Source organism: Verticillium dahliae, genomic scaffold (genome assembly GCF_000150675.1).
Source record: "Verticillium dahliae VdLs.17 supercont1.8 genomic scaffold, whole genome shotgun sequence".
In the NCBI taxonomy this organism is placed as follows: Eukaryota; Fungi; Ascomycota; class Sordariomycetes; order Glomerellales; family Plectosphaerellaceae; genus Verticillium; species Verticillium dahliae.
Window position 1 is genome coordinate 437402 of NW_009276927.1, and position 21080 is coordinate 458481.

Sequence of the window (21080 nt, forward strand, 5' to 3'; positions counted from 1 at the left end):
TGATCGCATAGCACACATGTCCCTACTGAGGCATGGTAAAGTTCATCCCAAAATCCGCGGCCGTATCAAACAGGTCATCATACTGTATCATCAGAGAGTCGTGGAACAAAAAGTTGGTCGGCGAGGGAAACCCCCTCGTCTCGTTGCCCTCGGCCTTGTTCTTCAGCAGACTGTCAGCAATGCTGCTCGTCTCGCGCGTGACAAACGGAAACAGAGCCGTCCAGTCAAAGTCGCCAAAGTATTCGGGGATCGCTTCGGTGGACGCGGGCCCGCGCAAGGCGTCGACGCCCATAAAGCTGGCGTGAGATGCAGCATTGCCGACGGCCTGCACCGGCGCGGTCAGATCGGGCGCCTGCCTCGGCATGCCGTGCTTCGCAGAGAGATTCGACCCGTTGAGCATGCGCTGGAAGCCCTGGCGGATGACGTTGGCGGACGCCCACATGTTCTGGAGCTGGTCTGCTGTCCGCACGAGGACGTCGAGGCCTTGGTCGGCGTCTCGGGCTAGGTGCTCGATGGAGCGGGCCTGTTGGAGCGCGATGAAAGCCGTACCCGTGTACCAACATGTGATGGCCATCAAGAACCGCACATTGCCTCGATTCAAAATGTCTTTGAGGATGCGAACGATGCACGATGCGGCCAGGATGGCGGGTGGCAGAGCCTCCGGAATGGTTTGTGCCGAGCGTTTCATGTAGAGAATGATGATGGTGGTGAGATAGGGCAGGTGAAGCTGGTGCACGTCCTTGTCAAAGGCATACGTCCTCGCTGCGCCGATGGGGAGTTGGAGATGAGGCGGCAAGGAGTTGACCCAGTTGACGAGCTCCTGTCGGTGGTTTTCGAGCACGCTGGGCGTCGAGATGCCGCCGGATCGAGACAAGCTTTTTGGCGATGCGGCCCATGATGGCGCAGAGGCGCACCCAGTGGATGAAGATTTCGCCTTTCCGCTGACTCTGGGGGTCGCTTGGGAAGTCTTCCAACGTGGCTTCGCGTATGGTGCAGTCGCGAGGGTCGATGATGGCAGGCTTGCTCTGGCAAAGAGCCGTCAGTCGTTCTCGGGCCTGTTTCGGAGGTTAGTTGGAAATACGACGGTCCGGGCGCTTCCTCCATGTCCACTCACGAAAGCAGTCCACCAGATCCTACGCCGGAGGCTCATGTCTTGCGCAGACAATGTTGTTTGGGATGCGCTCGGCTCGCGGTGAATGTTCATCTGCTGGGCGTGTCGGATGAGCACCGATGTCCACCACCAAGACGAGTGGCGGTGCGTGACGGTAGGGGGTCGCGGCGCCCACCAGTAGAACAAGGCGATCGACTTGATGCTGGTGATGCCGTCGAGCTCCTCGTCGTCGTAGAATAGGGCTTTTGCCCTCCGGTAATACTCGGCAGGGCCCTCGTGCGGTAGCAATGGCGGTTGAACATGGCTGGCCGCCGTTGCGAGGGCATTGGCAAGCAGAGGTGATTGGGCCATCTCTTCTGGGAGACAGTCGCGATCCAGGACGGGGCACCAGGTGTAGCAATACTCCCAGTACGTGTCGATGAAGCTTTCCTGGAGATCCTGCTGTCGCAGGCTCGGAAAGCCGGCTTTCGGCTCAAAAGAGGCCTCGATCGCCTGCTTCTCGGCGTCGTGCTGGTTTTCGGGCCCAAACACTTGGAGGAAGCCGGTATCGACATCGCCAGTCTGGCTCTGGCTCTGAGCCAGAGCGTCACTGCGCGTGGTGCTGGCCGCTGAGCGTTGTGACGGGGACAGGACTTGTTGTGGTGGAGCGAAGAAGTGGTGGGTGGAGGTCCTCCTCGGCAGGTGAACACTCGTCTCGCGATGGCCAGGGTCTGTTGCTGCAACATCTGGATCTGGCGGCGAAACATGGATGGTGTCGAAGATGGGTAGACTGGCGGCGGCGGCGAGGTCGTCGAGACGATGATGATGGCCATCTTCTGGCCCCTGCGGCTCCTGCGGCCCCTGTGGCACCTGTGGCACGTTCTCCGGCATCTCGACAATGGGAGGGACACTCACACTCGGCGTCGGCGGCTTCGGGGACTTGTGTGCCGGCGTCACAGGTGCAGCATGGCGTCGCTTGATTCTTTTGGACGGCCGAGTCTGGCATTGCTTGTCTGCCGTGGCGCAATGGGTGCAGTTATCGTGGCCGTGTCGTTTGCGAACCTGTTCATAGGGTACATCAGCAAGCCGTCCAGCATTTTTGATGCATCTGCAAGCTGCTTGGTGCTGCTGAGGTCGATGTACGGCACATACCTGAAGGTCGCATTTGATCTTCTTATTGTGGCAGCCGAAGCACACCAGCTCGGCTCTGCGCTTCTTGGGCTGTTGGGCGTCAAAGGACAGCCAGTCTGTGACAGCATCGCCTGGCATTTCGATTGTTCTCTACACTCAGAGGTCGATGGCACAGGCACTCTCGGGATGGTCGGCTCTGCAGAGGTTGGATGACGAGAAGGGATAGGCGAGAGCGTGGAGGTGGAGGGGGAGTGGTACAGGTATTACCAAGATGAAGAGGCACCGCACCAGCTGAAGGAAGTGCGGGGAGTGGTGGAAGGGACAAGGGGGTCACGCGGGGGGAGGCTGAGGTGAGGTGCAGAGGTACAGAGGCCCTGAGGCCCCTAAGGCCCTGAGGCCTGAGGCCCCTAAGGCCCCTGCGTATACGGGCCAGGCAGGGTCTGTTGAGCGCTAGAACAACGCGCCAAGAGCGCCAAGACACGCTGGCGGCATGTGGCGTGGGCGCTGGAGGGTTTCCTGGGACATGCCACAAGGGCGTCTTGGCCACCAAGGTACGCCGTGCTGTTGACCCAAGTCCAGTGACTAGGTGCCACCTACAGTACCTGGTACCTTGAGGTAAGGTACCTACCTACCTGGTACCTTAAGGTAAGGTAGGTAGGCAGGCCTTAGGATCCGAGTCGCACGCCCGAGTCACAGTTTTCACGCAAGTGCTCATGGAAGACAGCAGTAGTGGTAATGACCTGATCCCCAAGTTGGTACTATCTACGAATGCCACGCCGCCCAACGTCTCTGACAAGACCATGGTTCCATTTCCATATACCTGAGTATCAAGACCCATACCTAGGTATCAAGACCCATACCTAGGTATCAAGACCCATACCTAGGTATCAAGACCCCATGGTCACAACAGCTACTCAAACACGACCCTGTTTACATTTAAAGGATGTAGCGGAATTGAGGGTTCTGTAGGCAAGAAAATCAGTCACTGCCAACGATACATAGATCCGAGGGAAGCTGCTTACCTTGACATCCGTGAGATCATCCTCATACGCGTGGTCGAAACCCTCGGTGACACCGCTCTTGTCACGCCGGCGGTTGTCCCAGACACACACGAAGCGGTACACGACAGCCAGCAGACCAGCAATGACAGACGTGATGACAACAACCGTAAAGCCAGGCGTATAGCGCGGCGCGTCCTGCTTCTTGAAGACGAGCGGGCCGACAAAGTTGCCGAGGCAGTAGCCAATGTAGAGGCCGGACGAGGCCATGGACCGCTTCGTGTAGCCCGCCGTGTTGGCAATCTGCAGGCTCATGAGCACGGCGTAGCCGCCGCCGACCGACGGCAGGATGTAGGCGGCGAAGAGCAGCGCGCCCTTCTGCCGCAGCGGCAGCAGCCACAGCAGCAGCGCCGCGAGCGTCGTGCCCATCTGCGCCGCGAGGATGAGCCACGTGCGGATGCCGGGGAAGCGCATGGCGAGGTACGGGAACACGAGCATCAGCGTGCCGGCGTACGCGCCCGCCGGGATCACGAGCAGCAGCGAGTGCAGCGTGCTGAAGCCGAAGCCGTTGATGATGATGGGCACAAACGTCGAGATGGGCCCGTTGGCGATCATGCAGAGGAACGCCATGGCGAAGACGATCCAGAACTTGACGTCCGTCGCCAGCTCCGCCACCTGGTCCAGCTTGTAGTGCTTGTTGCGCACGCCCGAGTTGTTGGTCCGCAGCCGCGCCACGAGCAGGTAGCGCTCGCGCTCGTCGAAGCCCCGCGCCCGGATCGGGTCGGGCGGCAGCACGAAGAGCAGCGCGATGCCCCAGACAATGGTGAGGCCGCCTGCAAAGTAGAACATGTAGCGCCACGAAGACCCCGTCGGGTTGATGGAGCCGAACCCATAGTTGATCAGAGGCGAGAACATGGACACGTAGCCCGTGCAGGAGTACCAGATTCTGTCACACCCAGCGTCAGCAAACAGCCCGCCACAGCATTCATCAGCAAGCAACGTCTACACGTACCCCATGCGCATGGCTTGTTCATTCTTCTTGTACCAGCTTCCGACGATGAGCATGAACATGGGACTGATGCCGCTCTCGAGGAACCCCAGGAAGAATCGCTGCGCATAGATGCCCTTGTAGTCCTTGCAAACCGTCGTCAGGATGAGACAGATGCCCCAGAGCGTGACAATGGCAGAGGCGACCCTCTCGACGGGGAACTTCTGAGCGAGGACCATGGCCGGGTAGGCACCAACGATGAAGCCCAGGTAGAAGATGGACGCTGACCAAGAGTAACGGTCACTGACCGTCAGGTTGAGGTCTTGCCTCAGCCCGAACAAAGCCTGCAGAGACACAAACTGTCAACAACACTGAAAACGCTAAGGAGTTGCGAGGATCGTGAACTCACAGCCTGGGACAGCATGGCCTTGTCGTAGTACTGCAAGCCATAGGTTGCGCAGAGAACCGGCATAAGTCTCCAGTCAACCTTGCGGCGCAGCCTCTTCTCTTCCTTCTCCGTCCACTCGCTGTCACCGTGGTAGTCGGCCAACACCTTCAGCGCCTCGTCATTGTGCACCGTGTCAACCGGCGTCAACTCCTTGACGCCGCCCGAGTCATCGGGACCTTCCACATGGCCGATGCTCTCACTGTTCTTGTCTGAGGCCATGTTGGGAGTGGGGAGTTGGGAGTTTGAGTGAAGTAGAAAGGATGGGGTATGAGACTTGGACTTGACGTTTCTGTGTTCGACTCCCGTTGTCTTCGTCGGGACTGAAGAACTCGAGATCAGAAAGATCGGCGGGTCGGGGATCTAGATATCAACAATCTCGAACTTGCGATGTGATGCAGCTCAAACCCCCCGGGGCCCCGGATTCTTGTCAAACCTGGGGTATGGACCTGGAGCCGAGTTGGACCTTGTGCCCATTGGACCGGCATCGACGTCCCAAGTGTGTTGAGGAACTTGGGGACCACGTGTGGTACGGTTGACTGGAATCGGGCATGGTGGCGCCCAGAGCCCTGGCGTCCCTGGGCCTGCATCTAGGCCTGCGCCTAAAACAATAGTGAAGATGAAGAGGAGGGGGTTTGGGGTCAACGGTAAACCCCCAAGGGTATAGCCGCGTGGGTGGGTGTCCGTGACGGGCTTAGCCCGGCCCCGACATTCCGGCGAGACCTGGCTTCATCCCGAACCCGGCTTGGGGGGGTTACGATGGGGCGCTGAGTTCGACCTTGCTTATCCACCGAAATATGAATCGCCGATAATTTAGAACTTCAAATTGACTAACAGTTGCTCGAGCACCGGTCATTCTCGTGAGGCGCAAAGTTCCTGTTCTCTTCTTGGCCAACCCATGACAGCGGACATGTCTCAACACAAGCTAGAGCTGCCCTCGGGGCAGACGTCGGTGTCGGTCAAGATGATCAACCCGGTCAACTTTGGACCAGCCATTCTCAAGAGATTCATGGCACCAGACGTACCAGGCCTCGAGACCTTCCCCACATCTCCATCACTGTCCTTCCTCATTGAACACCCCTCTGGTCGGAAGCTTGTCTGGGACTTGGGCATTCGGAAGGATTACGCCAACTACGCTCCCACCATCGCCGGTTATATCCCAACAACTGGCTACAAAATCGAGGTCATCAAGAGCGTGGCAGAAATCCTCGAGGAAAACGGCATAGCGGCGAAGGAGATTGAGGCTGTAATTTGGAGGTAAGGGAACCCTCCGTCGACTCAACCGCAGCTGAAAAGCTGGGCGCCAGGACATCGACAGCTGATCAAAATGACAAAATTATCTAGTCACTGGCACTGGGACCACATTGGCGACCCGTCTACTTTCCCCCCTACTACGGACCTGGTTGTCGGTCCAGGTTTCAAGGATGCCATGTTGCCGGGTGCGCCGGCCAACCCTGACTCGCCCTTGCTTGAGAGTGACTACACGTGGGTTCCAAGCTCTATCAGCCCAGACCCCAGTTGTCTTCTTTGCTAACATCTCAGGGGCCGTAACCTGAGGGAAATCTCATTCAACGGCACTGACGCTGAGCATCTCAAGATTGGGGAATTCCCAGCTTTTGACTACTTCGGAGACGGCTCGTTCTACCTGCTGGATAGTCCTGGACACGCCGTTGGTCATCTCTGTGGGTTGGCCCGTACAACGACAGCACCCGCAACGTTTATCCTCATGGGTGGCGATGTTTGTCACTATGCCGGGATCATGAGACCTTCAGAGTATCTCCCCGTACCCCAGTCCATCTCACCACACCCTTGCCACCCGCAGGACTGTAACAGCGTGCTCTGCCCTGGTGGCGCCTGGGATGAATTGCAGCGATCTCGAGGCCGGCAGCCCACTGACTCCCTTTACGTGGCTACGTTTGGACTGGACGTGCCTTTGGCCATGCGAACCATCGGTTCACTGGAGCAATTTGACTGCAACGACGACGTCTTCGTCATCATCGCACATGACTCAACGGTTAGAGACGCCGTCCCTCACTTTCCTCTTGGCCTGAATGAGTGGAAGAAGAACGGATGGGGCAAGGCTGTGAAATGGGCCTTTCTTCGAGATCTCAAAGTATACTGGGAGTCAAAGGGCCTCGCTTAGACAATCAACATGGCAATAGACTCTGTTAAAACCCTCTGTGCTTTGCAAGCTCCGATTCATTATGTGGACCTGACAGCATTTCAGTCTCAGGGAATTCCCAGACCACGTCTTAGCTGGGGCTTTGCCAAGAGACTCTAGCCCGCTAGTCGACGCCATGGGATCATATTTAGGTCGGCAAAGAATTTTTCGGGATTCTCTGGATTGGGATTACCGACGACCGGCTATCTGCTTTACCGATGACTCCTCGACTCCCGTAAGTCTCTGGCGCTGTGCTCGATTCCCGGGCCGGCCGGGGTTGACGAACGTGGCCAGCCGGCGGTACCCCGCGGGGTACGCATGCTCTGAATCTGCAGTTGCGGGGAAGATCCCCAACCTAAATTTCCATCTTTATCATGACGAGCATTCTGTACAATTGAGTCGGTCGGATCAGCATTCACGACAAGCATTGACTCGACAGCAATCAGCAAACAACATCTTGCTCCTTGGATTCCCCAATTCCTCATCAAACCATTACTATCGGGAGTCACCACTGCACACCATGGGAAGCCAGCCAGATCTGTCGAAGGAGCAATTGTTCCGAGACGCCAATCAAGCTCTCGACTACGATGTTCTCATTGTCGGCGCCGGCCTCAGTGGCATCTTTTCACTCCATCGCATGAGAGAACTTGGTCTGCGGACCAAGGTCCTCGAAGCAGGCCCCGAGGAAGGTGGAACATGGTTTTGGTAAGACGGCAGATGTCCCCTGCAGCAGTCGCGTAAGACCCCTGCTCACATGCAGTCAGGAACCGTTACCCAGGCGCGCGATTCGACTCCGAGAGCTATTCATACATCTTCTCATTCTCACAAGAGGTTCTGGATGAGTGGGACTGGACCGAGCACTTCTCGCCCCAGCCGGAGACCCTCAAATACATCCAGTATCTTACCAAGAAGTTTGATCTCAAGAGCGGCATGCAATTCAACACAAGGATCAAGTCGGCGCATTTTCAGAAAGCGACACAGTCGTGGCTCTTGACGGATACGGACGGCAAACTATACACATGCAGATACCTGGTCACGGCGATGGGTATTCTCAACGAGCCGACACTGCCTAACATCCCCGGCGTGCATGACTACAAGGGCCAGGCCTGGCACACCGCCAGGTGGCCGAAGCACGCCTCTATGGAGGAGCTGAAGGGCAAGCGCGTCGGCATCATCGGTACGGGCGCAACGGCCATCCAGACGATCCAGGAGATCTACAAGTCCGTAGGCAGCCTGACTGTCTTCCAAAGAACGGCAAACTGGACTGCTCCACTGAGGAACAGCAAGATCAGCCCAGAGGAGATGAAGGAGATCCGAAAGAGCTACCCCGAAATCTTCAGAAAGTGCCAAGAGTCGTACGCGTGCTTCGTCCACGTCGGCAACAGCCAGAGCGTCTTCGACATGACGGAGGAGGAACGCCACAAGCAGTGGGAGGAGCTCTACGCCCAACGCGGCTTTGCCAAGGTCCTCAGCATCTCTGGCGACATTTACACGGACAAGGCGGCGAACAAGCTGTACAGCGACTTCCAGGAGAAGAAGATTCGCGCGCGCATTCGCGACCCCAAGGTCGCGGACAAGTTGATCCCCAAGAATCACGGCTTCGGCACCCGTCGCGTGCCCCTCGAGAGCGGATACTACGAAGCCTTCAACGAGCCCCACGTCACCCTCGTGGACATCACGGACGACCCTATTGAGACCGTCACCGCAAAGGGTATCAAGACGCAGAGCGAAGACTTTGAGTTCGATATTCTCATCTACGCCACGGGCTTCGACGCCGTGACGGGATCGTTCCGCGCTGTTGATTTCGAGGGCCTGAACGGAACCAAACTCAAGGACGTGTGGAGTGACGGTATCCAGACATTCCTGGGTCTCACCGTCAAGGATTTCCCCAACATGTTCATGATCATGGGCCCGCACCAAATGTTCGGCAACATCCCCCGAAGCATCGAGTATGCGGTAGAGTGGGTTTCAGGGTTCATCCGCTATGCTCGGGACAACAATATCATCTACGCCGAGGCCACGGAGGAGGGAATGGCCAAGTGGACGGAGCATGTGTGGAAGTGTGGCGAAGGACTTCTCGCGAATGAAGTTGATTCTTGGATGACGGGTGTGAACAAGAACTTGGCGCACAAGCAAAAGAGGTCGATGACCAGGTATAACGGGCCGGCACCTGGATACAGGGGCCGATGTGAGGAGGTCAAGGAGAGGAGCTATTCGGATTTTGTATTAGCATAGTAAATTGCGTGGGCGCTTATCATTAGAAGTTTTATTACTTATTTCATGTGTAAACGTTCGAATGGCTTAACTAAAGATGGGATCCGTGAATCGCCAAATTTCTCTACTTTCTCGCATCTGGGTCAGAGACTCCTCGTCTGCCTTGCGACAAGGTTGTCAATCCATGGGCATCACAGTCACCCCACCTCCAGCTCGTGTTCTTACATTGAACAATGAAATTGCTTCCTTGGTTCACGGGTTTCATCTATTTCGTCTTACGAGGCTATATAGATAGCAGCGCTGCTCTCCGACCAAACAAGTCAAATATAGGTGTTGGATTTGATGTTTAGTCCGTCGAAATCGACGAATTTAGTTATTTAGTCCTATTTATAAATATTTAACTTATTTAGTTAGTAATAAAGCTATTACGATAGTCATTAGCCTACCTAAGACCTAAATTCCATACTATTAAGACTATACGCTATTATCGAGCCCTAATATAACCCTCCTAGCTAAATTGCTCCTCGACGAAGCTAGTTATTAAAGCACTAAAGCTCTTCTAATATATTTAAAGAAAACTAAAAGAAGCTAGTAGATTAGTTAATTAGGATCTCTAATACCCTATTAGAGGTTATAGGTTCGAATCCTACTATTAGCGTTATCGTACTATTAATAAGAGAGACCCTCTTATTAATAGTACGATTATTTATATTAGTCGGATAAGCCTTTATATAGGTCCTAGGGCTCGGAATAGCTATATTCCAGGCCTAAATACGTATTTAAACGTTAACTAAATATCTAAATATCAAAATACTATAGATTTAGTTATCTTATTATAGGAAATCGGTCTAATTGTTTAGTTATTTAATGATTTAACTTATTATATTTGATCGGGGTGCTACGCTGATAGATAGGCTCTTCACAGGTTTTAATTTCAGCTTTTCCGTACGATTCCATTTGGTCCGCTGACGCAGTATCAAAAGGTAGGTAGTTACAATTATGGTCCTTCAGTCTTGACCAGGAATTCATTGGCCTTTGGCTTCGACAGGCACCATCCGACACTGTGTGCTAACACAGAATCCCATCGCTTCGACTGGGACAGGTCTCCAAACCGTCGGAAACCGTGTGGCACACCCTTGAATACATAAGTATCAGTAGGTACTCTATCAAAACCAAATCTCGTTAGCTCCGACCACTATTGTTTCTTTTTACTCACTTACCCAGCGTCGGCTAAGAGTTGCGAGTAAAGCAGTCCCTCATCCCTCAAGGGATCCAGCCCGGCAACACCAAACGTGGTCGGAGGTAGGCCCCTCACGTCGGCCACTGAAGCATTCCCGGGAGACAAGCGAAGGTCTGCAGGATCGGGTGTACCAACTTGGAGCAGCTCGGTAAACATGCGAACAGTTCGCATCGGAAGCAGGGCGGAATTCTCATTCTCCTTGTAGGACGACACCGAGGGGTCCCTCAACTTCTTGAGTTGCGGCTCGTATGCATCAAAGCCCACCAGGCAGGGAATCATGAGAACCTGGCCGGCGATCTCCTGATACTCCTTTGTTGAAGGTTCTCCCATGTTCTTCCGAAGAACCAGAGACGCTGTGAGTTGTGCGCCTGCGGAGATGCCCCCGACAATGACCTGATCAGGATCCCCCCTTACCAAGTCGATGTTTTTGTGAAGCCAGATGAATCCGTCCTCCGCGTCGTCCCAGGCAGTTGGATATGGGAACTTGGGGGTGTGCCTGTAGTTCACGTGCAAAACTGCAACCTGAGCACTCGTGCAAATCCAGGAGCAGGTGGCATCTTCTGTGCCCAGGGTTCCCATCAGAAAGCCGCCGCCGTGAAAGAACAGGAAGACCGGAAGCCGATCATCCTGAGACGCTGACGAGGGACGATAGAGGCGAGCCTCAATGGCCGAACCGTCTCTGGTTGGGATTGAATAGTCCTGGGTCTGGACTAAGTCCTTCATCGATTCCATCGCCTTTGCAGCGGCTTGTTCACGGGTTTCGTTCATTTTCTTCTGGAGATCCACTGGCGAGATCCCTGCGCTCGCCGAAGAGAACGTGATGGTCTTCTCGCTAGCTCTCCATTCGTCGCTTGCGCCTCCATATTGAGAGAAGTCGGCCATACTAGGCAGAAAGAATTGCGTGTATCCAAGGGTGTCAAGCAGGCTTGTCGAGTTCAGGTCAGAGCATCACCTTCAAAAAGCTGGTGGATCTTCCTGCCCACTGAGTTCACCAGGCGACAAACACCAGTCCGGCAATCTACAAACGATACTCCTCCACTGTGCTGATGATCATACACTGAGATGTTCTTCCCCGCAATCGGTAGGCATTGTTGAGCCACAACCCCGCCCTATGCGGTCATAGCCGTGTGCCTCGGTATGCCGCCGAGTGCGCCATACCAAGTGCGGATACCCGACGGGATGTAGGCATGCCGTGTTATCGACGGCAGCAACACAGGCAGAGGGAGGCTTCGGGCCAAAGGTCTTCAATGGTGTATTATACCTTAGAAGCATCCCTACATTGCTCTGATTAGTGGAATACGTCTTGAATGAGATCAAGTTACTCGTCGAATCATACCATCCTGACTAGGTTCTTCTGTTGCCAATCATGTCGCACCAGTCATCCGACCCCCCTTCTCGATCCTTCAAGGGCAAAGTCGCCATTGTCACCGGCGCAGGCTGTGCAGGTGACGGCATCGGCAATGGTCGCGCCATCTCTATCATGCTTGCAGACGAAGGCTGCGATGTCGTCTGTCTAGATCGCGACCTGTCGTGGGCTGCCAAGACGGCCGACATGGCTAACTCCAGGCCCGGGCGCGGGAAGGCATTGGCAGCTCAGGGCGATGTCACTTCTGCGGCAGACTGCGAAGCTGTGGTCAAGCTTGCTCTGGAAAACTTTGGCAGGCTAGACATTCTGGTCAACAATGTGGGCATTGCAGGCGCGTCTGGGACTGCCGTGGACGTCGACATGGAACAGTGGACATCGAGCCTGAACGTCAACGTTTCTAGCATGGTTCTGATGGCCAAGTATGCCGTCCCAGCCATGGTGAAGAACGAGGGAGAGCAAAAGGGCGCCATCATCAACATGGGCAGTGTTGCAGGACTGAAAGGTGGAACACCACATCTCCTGTATCCCACCAGCAAGGGTGCTATCGTCAACATGACGAGAGCTATGGCAGCACATCATGCAAAAGACGGAATCAGAGTGAACTGCGTCTGTCCAGGGGTAAGATTTAATCCCTAAGGTTATTGTCATCAGAATGAGGCTAACGTCATGGTCAGATGCTTTACACGCCAATGATGTATGCAGGAGGGATGAGTGAGCAGGCGAGAGAAACAAGGAAAGGCAGGAGTTTGCTCGGAACCGAGGGAACTGGATGGGACGCCGCTGCGGCAACTGTTTTCCTCGCCAGCCCGCACGCGAGGTGGATTACTGGTGTCATTCTTCCTGTCGATGCTGGCACCACAGCAGCTGTAGGAATTGGCATGGACAAGAGCGCTAGCGTCAATGGATAGATAGGCGCCAAGTGATGAAATTGAGTCTTATTTTCATGCAAAACTATGGAATGATCGCAAAGCGAGATTCAATCTTTCCCTGCGTCAGGTCTTTCAATACTTTGTCAAACTCGTTGAGCTTGCCTGTTTCCACGTGAGGTTTGATCTTGCCTTCAGCAATCAACTGAAGGACCTCCTCGACGTCTCGCACTTGACTGCCGTAAGAGAAGATGTACACGAGTCTCTTGCGTGTGCCGATCTTCATGTGGATTGTGTTCTCGGTGTTCAGGCTGCCGATGCACAACAGCTTGCCCCCTCGCCGGACTGACGTCGAAAGTGTTAGCAAATGTGAGCATAGAGTGGCCCGAGTAGGCTTGCAGGAATAAGACTTACCGATATTTTGTGCATCATCAAATGTTTGGTGAGTCCCAACAAAATCAAGCACAGTATCGATCTGGTACCCATTGTCCACCACGAATTCAGTAACCGACATGCCAACAGGAACCAGATCCTCCCGCGAGACACCCAGAGCGACAGCTTTGTCCAGAAGCTGCTGGCGTATTTCCGAGATGATGATTCGACAACCCAGATTCTTCAAAATCTGAAGCGCATTAAATCCCAAACCGCCCAGGCCGAAAAGAAACACAGTCTCGTTGCTCTTGATCTCTCCCCGCCTGGTAATAGCGTGGTACGCCGTGGCTACGGCATCCGTCGAGACGGCTGCTTCAGCGGGTGTCACGCCCTTTGGTACGTGGATCAGACCCCTCACGTCAAGTGCGGCATACTCGGCGTGGAAGCCATCCTGGCCGATCCCCGAGTGATGGCCGATCTCGCAGAGTTGGGCCAAATCACGAGAGCATTCGTTGCAGTCAGCACCGCCGCATCCAGGGACAGCATGCATTGCGACGACGTCGCCCTGTTGCCGTCAGCACAGTGAAGCTGTAGAAAAACTATCGGTCATGCAAATTCCTACCAGCTTGAACTTGGAGTCCTTGACTTCCGGCCCAATGTCCACGATTTCTCCACAGCCTTCATGACCCTAGTCGATGGTGTGAGTTCAACTCGATTTTCAGGCTTAGGGAAATGAGGGTCTGGACTCACGAGCGTGAAGGATTCCTGGAACCATGCAGGCTGCTTTTCGATGGTTACGAGTGAGTGATCACTGCGGCAGACTGCGGACGTGTAAGTCCACGACAATCATTGAAGCAATCCAGGGCGTGGCTGCAGGCATACCCCCAGAAGCTAAGATCTTGCACAGAACCCCTGTCGGCGGCGTCTGTGGGACGGGGACCTTCTCCCAGACCTGTGTAGAGAATCAACCAGCCCGTCAGTACGGGAATGACCCATGACATGGGATGCAGCTCAAGTCACTTACGGGCTCAGGGTTGCCCCTGTGCTTCCGCCAAGCGAACATGGTCTGCGGGATAGTTTGCGTCATGGTGCGGCTGGGAGGTATCGTAATCAATTCAAGTGACAGTGCTGTACCCGGATGGTGCAATCAGGGGTGCTTCACTCAATATTCCCCAAACCAGCAGCATTCTCATTACTTCAGGACGTAGACTTTGTGCATTTCTCGTAGCTCGTCCGAAATGCGGGGAACCCGCCATCGGCAGACAGATTGGAGCGGACATTATGGCCGGCTAACCATTCTCAGGCATTGCCGCCATAGCTTCGTAGCGTCACTCCATATCGCCCCGGCCTGGATGGTGTGGCTCCACGAAGGTGGACCAGGAGATTTGCTCAAGGCATCCTCCGTGTCGTCTCATGTCCGAGGATAGCCGGTTCCAGGAGTTGACCGAAGCTCTGCCATCCCGTGCGCATGCGAATAGCCATGTTAAAGCCTGGAGAGCCTGTTGGATAAGCCACCTCGTCTCATATTGGATGCTGGATGCCGGGTATCAAGTAGAGGCTATCAGAGTGAATGTGCTGTGCCGTGGGCACTTCTACAGAGAGGCAATTGGGGAAGAATATTCAATGTCGTGTAGGCACCACTAGAGAGGGTTTGTCGACTGGATCATGGCCCCTCACTGTAGCTTTGCGATGTTGGCAGGCAAATTCGATCAAGATACAATACCCCCGTTCTTGGAGCAGCTGTCTAGATCATCCCGTCAGCCCCTGAGGCTTCCCCATATGATAACGTTGAACGAATGAATCCATCATACTTTGAATTCCACCACTGCATTCACCGGATCAGACCAGAATAGCACGATGAGAACGAAAGACGAATCGCAGTTGGTTAGCTATATGTGAGCACACTCCATCTACAGAGCTCCCCCTGTCCTGCGTCGGGTGAACCATTTCCACTCCACCCACCAGCCATGACCCCCATTCCACCCATTGCGAACGACGAGATCTGCTGAGGCGTGGGACACGCGCCACTGGCCTTTCCCTCCTCCTCGGTTCCAGGAGCGCCAGACCACCTTGAAAGGAAGGGCAGAGGCTACGACCGACACCCCATCCGCCCGGACCACCCCGCCCGACCGCCTGCGAGTGTACGATAAATGAAGACGTTGCGCGATTGAAACACAGACGACGAACTCGCAATCCTGAACTCCGACCAAAGAACTCATTCCTGAACCAACCGAATGACGTTAACCGGGCTAACGATGGGAAAGCTGCTGCTCCGTCATCAGCGCTTGCCACCACCGCTGCCGCTTCCTGATCCAAAGTCGGGTTCCACGATTGCCTTTTTGTCTTTCCTTGCCTTGACAACAAATTCAGCCATGATCTGCATGTGGTCCGACGGGAAATGCCAGTGAGGGAACGCCGGGACACGCTTGAGGTATTCGGCATCGGGAGGACCGAGGAGGTCGACGACTTCCAAGGTGTTGGTTGAGAACCAGAGATAATCGATGACATCGGTGAATCCTGGCGTGTAGTTTGTGTAAGGCAGCTGGTCGGGCGTGCCATGCGTCGGAGCGTAGGCGTCGCGCAGGCTGAAGGGGTGCTCGATGCCGTCGCGAGTAAAGTTGCCGTACTGGAAGCTTGCGAGCTCCTTGTGGTCAGGCGAGACCCGGCCTTGGGCCAAGAGTTCGTACACGGAGCTGTCGAATGTTGAGTTGAAGTCACCGCAAACGAGAAGGGGTATGTCGGTGACATTGCGGTACTCTTGGCTGGGCGCAGGCTCCACGACAGGGGATGCCTTGTCGCCTGATCCTGAGAATGCAAAGGGCTTCTTGTCCTTCACGGCGGGCATGCGCACCCAACGCTCTGCGAGCTTGGCGACTTGCTCCATGAGAATACCCGTCTGGATGAGCTTGACGTCTGCCAGAACCGACTCCCATGCCAGGTGGCCGTTGACAAGGATGAAACGAGCGCCGGTCTGCCGGCTCTCTAGGAAGATGACCACAGCAATGTTGTCCTTGGGCATGACGCGGTTGAAGACATCATGCTGGTTCTTCATGTCTGGTCTGTTAATGGCGATGGTCGCGAATTCAACAACGTGCTTGTCGAGCAGGATGAATTTGCTCGCGTTGAAGAAGGTGGCACATCCATCGACGCCGAGGGCATCTCGCTCATTCATAGTCTTGGCACGAGTCTTGGGCCACTGTACGCCCCTGTACTCGTATTTTGCCAGCTCGGGGCTGAACTCTTCCTTGAAGGCTTCGGTCGAGATTTCCTGCAAACAGAGGAAGTCCGCCCTCTTCTCGCCAATCTCTTTGTAAATCAGCTTCTTGCGATATTCCCATCCGAGAGGTTCCGATGGCGTGTATCCGTAGGTTTGGGGTGTTGCGTATTTGTCACAAAGAACGTTCCACGACAGGACCTTGATTCTCTCCAAGCTGGGGTTGACGTCCTCCTGAATCGTAACAAACTTCCTCTCGATCGGCTCGGGGGGTTCTGCAAAGTGTCAGTCAGCGGCCAGACCATCCAATCCTTTAGGCAGAAGTAGCTACCTTCTCCCTTCTCCTTGAGCATGTGGATCAAAGTCTTGGTGCCCTTCTCCGCAAGAGTGCTCTTCTGGGTGGCATCAAGGGGGTTGCCCTCTAATCCCAGTTGTTCGAGAAGATGCATGGAGCCAAGTTCAAACGGCAAGACCTTGATCTGGTTGTTAAAGAGGAGAAGCTCCTTCATGTAGGTGCACATGCCGAGCTCAGGGGGAAGGATTTCGATTTGGTTGTACGAGGCTTCGAGAAGGCGCAGCTGGCGCAGCTGGCCGATGGAGGCGGGGAGATGCGAGATCTTGTTCGAGGCAATGTACAGCTCGCTCAAGAAAGTATAGGCAAACAAGGCAGGCGTTAGGTTTCGCAGCCCTTGACCGCTCATGTCCAGATTGTGCCACGCCTGAGGGCCTCTTGCTTTCTCGACGCTGTATGGGCGCCTCCTATCGTCCGTGTCGGTATCGCCAGAGGGGTTCTTGCCAGATGGAGGAGACGGATAGCCGATGCCCTTATTCTCGGCCGCCTTAAGTCGAGCGTAATAATGTGGCTGGTTCTGATCCGTCATGGCTGTGTGGGCACGCTCGGCCTCCTTGTGCATGCGAAGCTGCTCGGCCCAGTGTTCACTGATCGGCTGGGCCTGTCCTCCACGTGTGGTCGATGTGTGGCCATTCTGCATGGCATTGGTAAAAGGGCTTGCGCTTGACATGACGCCGGATGAGTAGGACGAATGGTGCCCCAGGACGGGCCCATTGCCGTTATGTCCCGCATGGTCTTGCTGACCGGGCTGGTGGTGCTGAACGTGGCCCTGCTGATGGTGTTGCCCCTGCTGGTAGTTGAATTGGACAGGCATGCGCTGACCGCCGAGGGTGCCGTTCATGCGGGAGTTGTGACCCTGTTGGTGGTTCTGGGAGAACATGCCGCGTGTCTGGGCGGCCTCGAAGCCGGTTGTCGTTTCGAAGAGAGTATGGAAGGGGCGGAAGTCGAGGAAGTTGGGGTTCGATTTGGGGCGAGTCGTGGATGGAGGTGTTTAGTTGCGGCGGTAGAAGTGAGATGATGTTGGGTTCTCGAACGGTCTGCTCCAAGTGTGGGTAACCATCGGCCACCTGACAGACCATGCACGAGAGAAATGGTTTGACGTCTTATAAGGATAGCGTGAAGCAGTCGCCAGTATTGGCGCAGCTCACGTCAAGTTGGAAACGAAGGAAAACCTGGGTATCGCGCGTCTGGGCATGGAATCCGAAGGCGGCGTCCTCTTGCATCGAGTAGCGTTAAAGAGGGAGAGGTCGCGTCGAGTCGGGTCGAGCACCGCAATCTGCGTCATGCACTTTTTATGATGGCATGTGTTCCTCGATCGGAGATAGATAGAGCAGTTTCGATCGGGCTGCCGTCGAAGGTTTCGAGCCGCGCTGATCAAGAAACCCAGTCAGAACAAGGTTCGGGTGAACAGGCCAAAAAGACTTGGATAAACTGACGGCCGTCGATGCCAGGGTACAATGACAAGATTGAATAGCTTGGGGCCGTTACGGGTGTCTAGAGAACTTTTTTTTTGTTAGCTTTCCAGACATGCAGAATAGGGGAGCGGTGGAAGGAGATGGGTTCGGTCGCGAGCCATTGAGTGTGTGCTTGCGACTGCAGGGTAGATAAAGCAAGGGTACGAGGGAGCTGGCACGGGCGCATAAGAGATGAACGAACCTGAACGAGTGGGTGCAAAGGTTTGCGATATCGCTAGAGCATCGAATGGATACTGGAACTGATCAATGTCGTGGAGTATGGTGATGATCCAAAGATAGAGCCTTGGTGTTGAGTCGAGCGTCTCCTCGTCGCCAGATGCATCGACGAGGTTGCGAGCTCTAGCGTGGTCACGTGTGGTAGCCATATGCACGGACCATAGTGGAGGACAGCGTCCGACCGCTGTGCCTTGAGTTTGAGCCACACTGGGCATTGGAATGCTTGCTGTAACGCCTGGGAGCGGACAAAAGCACGTGACATGGGAAAGTCCCCTGAAGGCAAGGAGTAGGCAAGGACAGTTGGGCAGATGGGCAGTAGCTCCTTTGTGGGCTCCAAGCGCTGTGTCAGAACTGCAGGTGCACACAGTAGGGCCTGCCTTACTATCCTGTTCACCACAACTACCTCTTCGTCGTGATCTCGCATCGCCAACTGCTTCACACTTCACAGCCTGCACACTGTTGTTAACGCTTCATGGCTCGCTCAATTCGATCTACTTAAGCTCTGTCTTATGATGTTGCAATCAATTTCGCCGCCCTTTCAATCAGATAGAGCTTGGTTGGGCATCGACCACAAGAAGCCTGCAATCTACACCTTCCACCTCTGGATGACTCCCGGGAGGAGATCAGAAACAGGAAGACCGAGAGCGAGCAGGACAATAGCCAAGCACCCTCACAGAATGCCTGGAAACTGGGCTGGAAGCCCAGATCTTGGCTTCCCACACAGTTCGGACAGCAATGCAACATTCCAGTCATCTATTTCCGGCTTTCTTACAGTCCTGTAGGAATGCCCACAGGTCGCCACAATCCAGTTGAAGCTCCTAACCGGTGCTTCTCAAACAGCCTGGTTGCACGGATTCGACAAAGCAGAAATGCTCGTCGAGATTCCACATTGAAACGGCTTGCTGCTCCAACTGGACTGCGAATTGAACAGAGCTAGGTGCCAAGATGTGGACCAACATGGAAGTTGATCTGACCCGGAACACACATTCGTCTTTACAGATGACTTGACAGTTTTCTGACTCCCCCCCATTTCCTATGGGAATGGCATGCTGGCTGTGAATATTGGCAAAGTCTGGTAAGCGTTATATGATACATGATCAAACTCCATCTCGAAACGTTACGCTCAACAGGTAGAGGCGCGGGTGGTTTGCTTGGCTGTTCACTGCACCTCTCATGGTCAACATCTTTTCCACAAAAGGGACTCTTGAGGGTGTCGCCAGCAAGTTCCTTGATGTCCTGGCCCCGGTGGCGTCTGACGTCCAACGCCAGCCCTCCGAGGAGGCGGCCAATACTTTCCTAGACCTACTTTTATGACCAGCCTACCAACATTCGATCAGGAGTCAATTAGGCCGCAGGCGAAAGTGGTATGGCGCAGACTAACGAGATATGAGCTACTGGTCCACCTCAGAAGGAACAGTTTCTTCCGTCACAACTGAGTGCGTAGTTCAAAAGGACGCTTGGTGTTCGATAATCATGGACCATCCTCACCGCCCGGTCGAGGCTCACATGTGCTCGAGAAAGGGCCGGATAGCAAGCCTCAAGGCCCATGACCGCTTTACCGAATTGGTCCTCATGTCGAGGATCCATGACAAACGAGATGAGAACACGCTTGACAACACCAGGACCCTTCTCGGCCAGACTTGGGAGGTGTGAGCAGTGCGCAGGCTGCCCAGGGCCTGGCGGATGAATCAGGACCGATGCCAAGCGCACGACCGCAAAGTCCCCTAAGCCGACATCCTTCAGTGCCTTCAGCCGACACACTCAGGCGCCCCCAGGGGCTTGGGCAGCCATTCAGAAGCCCTCGTTGTATTGCCCGCAATATGCGGGGGAGGGGGCGACGTTCACTGCACTTTACCGTGTACGGAGTGCATGTTGGCATCCCACCAACGGCCATGCCTCACAAATGGCCCGAGACCCAAGTGGACGGGCTTGATGGTACAGCGAGGCGTTCAGATGCGCCGTGACGGGTCGTGACGGGTGATGGCCAAATTAGGGATGATTGCGGACTGGTGTATATAGCAAGTGACTGGCCCCAGCCAGACCAAACGCTTTGGCGATGCTGTTTCGCAGTTTTTGCTCTCTTTTTTTGCGTTTCTTATCCCAGGCGATCGCAGACCTCATTTCAGCAGCCCTTCACTAAAGCTTGCGTCGACGCTGCTCTCGGCAAGTCCTCAGATTCCGCGTCCCGATGGCTGTGGCCCTCCGAAACTGGTCGCATCAGAGCCTCTGAGGCACGACAATCATCAGCACCTTGACTCACTAGTCGTTACATTCGGGGATCTACGCCGGCAAGCCCAGGCTACGCGCCATCAAATTCGCCGGCGCGAATACCTTATTCTGTGCAGTGAAAATCAGCACCCCCCGCGCGCCAGCGCTTGCTGCCCGACAACGGCCAGTCTAGGTAGTCTAGCGGTCAACACGAGACCGACGGACAAAGACGGCAGAGCGGCAGAGCAGCAGAGCAACAGAAGGGGTAACGCTCGGACGGCGGCTGGTCTATCCGGGCCAAACCATTGCTCAATCGTCATTTCGAGGCGGACCCAAACGATTGACCTGTCGTATTGTGACGGTGCTTTGAGGTCAATCAGACCGAGCTGAAGCCCGACACTTGACAGAAGCTTGTCGGTGGCCGTGGCGAACATCGGTCAAGAATTGACCGAAGGAGGGGCGATCTCAGAAAGCCAACACGTTTGACGCCACCAACCCGACACAACCTTCAGGGATCGAGGCGGCGGCCGTTGAACCGAACAGCCGTATTTTGGGCCTCCAGGATCCGCGCCCAGTCGGCGAATTCTCATCCCACGAGGCAATTCTTCCTGAAGCGAGGCAGTTCAGAGGGTCGATCACCCAGACAGCTCATCACTATCCAGCTGTCCATCTCATCGGGCGACTGGGGCAACAATCCCTTTGGGATTCCGAGGGTACTTCCCAAACTTAGTACCCACCAGCTCA

General features: G+C 54.9%; 9 protein-coding genes across 9 annotated transcripts; 4 read left to right on the plus strand and 5 right to left on the minus strand.

The window, feature by feature from the left end:
• Positions 1-22: 22 nt before the first annotated feature.
• Positions 23-2359, minus strand: VDAG_04687 (uncharacterized protein; the record flags this gene model as incomplete). The annotated part of the gene is made up of 3 exons (XM_009654291.1): positions 23-820; positions 1115-2152; positions 2243-2359. The coding sequence occupies 3 exons, from the start codon at positions 2357-2359 to the stop codon at positions 23-25; spliced, it is 1953 nt and encodes a 650-aa protein (XP_009652586.1).
• Positions 2360-3157: 798 nt separating this feature from the next.
• On the minus strand, positions 3158-4874 carry VDAG_04688 (allantoate permease; the record flags this gene model as incomplete). Its single annotated transcript, XM_009654292.1, has 4 exons — positions 3158-3184; positions 3244-4165; positions 4232-4551; positions 4617-4874. The coding sequence occupies 4 exons, from the start codon at positions 4872-4874 to the stop codon at positions 3158-3160; spliced, it is 1527 nt and encodes a 508-aa protein (XP_009652587.1).
• Positions 4875-5562: 688 nt separating this feature from the next.
• On the plus strand, positions 5563-6795 carry VDAG_04689 (metallo-beta-lactamase superfamily protein; the record flags this gene model as incomplete). Its single annotated transcript, XM_009654293.1, has 3 exons — positions 5563-5909; positions 5997-6137; positions 6195-6795. The coding sequence occupies 3 exons, from the start codon at positions 5563-5565 to the stop codon at positions 6793-6795; spliced, it is 1089 nt and encodes a 362-aa protein (XP_009652588.1).
• A 538-nt stretch (positions 6796-7333) lies between these two features.
• VDAG_04690 (phenylacetone monooxygenase) lies at positions 7334-9104 on the plus strand (the record flags this gene model as incomplete). The annotated part of the gene is made up of 2 exons (XM_009654294.1): positions 7334-7518; positions 7578-9104. The coding sequence occupies 2 exons, from the start codon at positions 7334-7336 to the stop codon at positions 9046-9048; spliced, it is 1656 nt and encodes a 551-aa protein (XP_009652589.1). The 3' UTR covers positions 9049-9104.
• A 920-nt stretch (positions 9105-10024) lies between these two features.
• Positions 10025-11149, minus strand: VDAG_04691 (lipase; the record flags this gene model as incomplete). Its single annotated transcript, XM_009654295.1, has 2 exons — positions 10025-10190; positions 10248-11149. The coding sequence occupies 2 exons, from the start codon at positions 11147-11149 to the stop codon at positions 10025-10027; spliced, it is 1068 nt and encodes a 355-aa protein (XP_009652590.1).
• A 484-nt stretch (positions 11150-11633) lies between these two features.
• On the plus strand, positions 11634-12541 carry VDAG_04692 (2-(S)-hydroxypropyl-CoM dehydrogenase; the record flags this gene model as incomplete). The annotated part of the gene is made up of 2 exons (XM_009654296.1): positions 11634-12251; positions 12308-12541. 2 exons carry the CDS (start codon positions 11634-11636, stop codon positions 12539-12541), a joined length of 852 nt encoding a protein of 283 aa, XP_009652591.1.
• A 6-nt stretch (positions 12542-12547) lies between these two features.
• Positions 12548-13958, minus strand: VDAG_04693 (N-benzyl-3-pyrrolidinol dehydrogenase; the record flags this gene model as incomplete). The annotated part of the gene is made up of 6 exons (XM_009654297.1): positions 12548-12844; positions 12914-13436; positions 13494-13559; positions 13622-13692; positions 13754-13823; positions 13896-13958. 6 exons carry the CDS (start codon positions 13956-13958, stop codon positions 12585-12587), a joined length of 1053 nt encoding a protein of 350 aa, XP_009652592.1. The 3' UTR covers positions 12548-12584.
• A 1191-nt stretch (positions 13959-15149) lies between these two features.
• On the minus strand, positions 15150-17317 carry VDAG_04694 (glucose-repressible alcohol dehydrogenase transcriptional effector; the record flags this gene model as incomplete). Its single annotated transcript, XM_009654298.1, has 2 exons — positions 15150-16360; positions 16417-17317. The coding sequence occupies 2 exons, from the start codon at positions 17315-17317 to the stop codon at positions 15150-15152; spliced, it is 2112 nt and encodes a 703-aa protein (XP_009652593.1).
• A 2284-nt stretch (positions 17318-19601) lies between these two features.
• On the plus strand, positions 19602-20726 carry VDAG_04695 (uncharacterized protein; the record flags this gene model as incomplete). The annotated part of the gene is made up of 2 exons (XM_009654299.1): positions 19602-19775; positions 20148-20726. 2 exons carry the CDS (start codon positions 19602-19604, stop codon positions 20724-20726), a joined length of 753 nt encoding a protein of 250 aa, XP_009652594.1.
• Between the last annotated feature and the right edge of the window lie 354 nt (positions 20727-21080).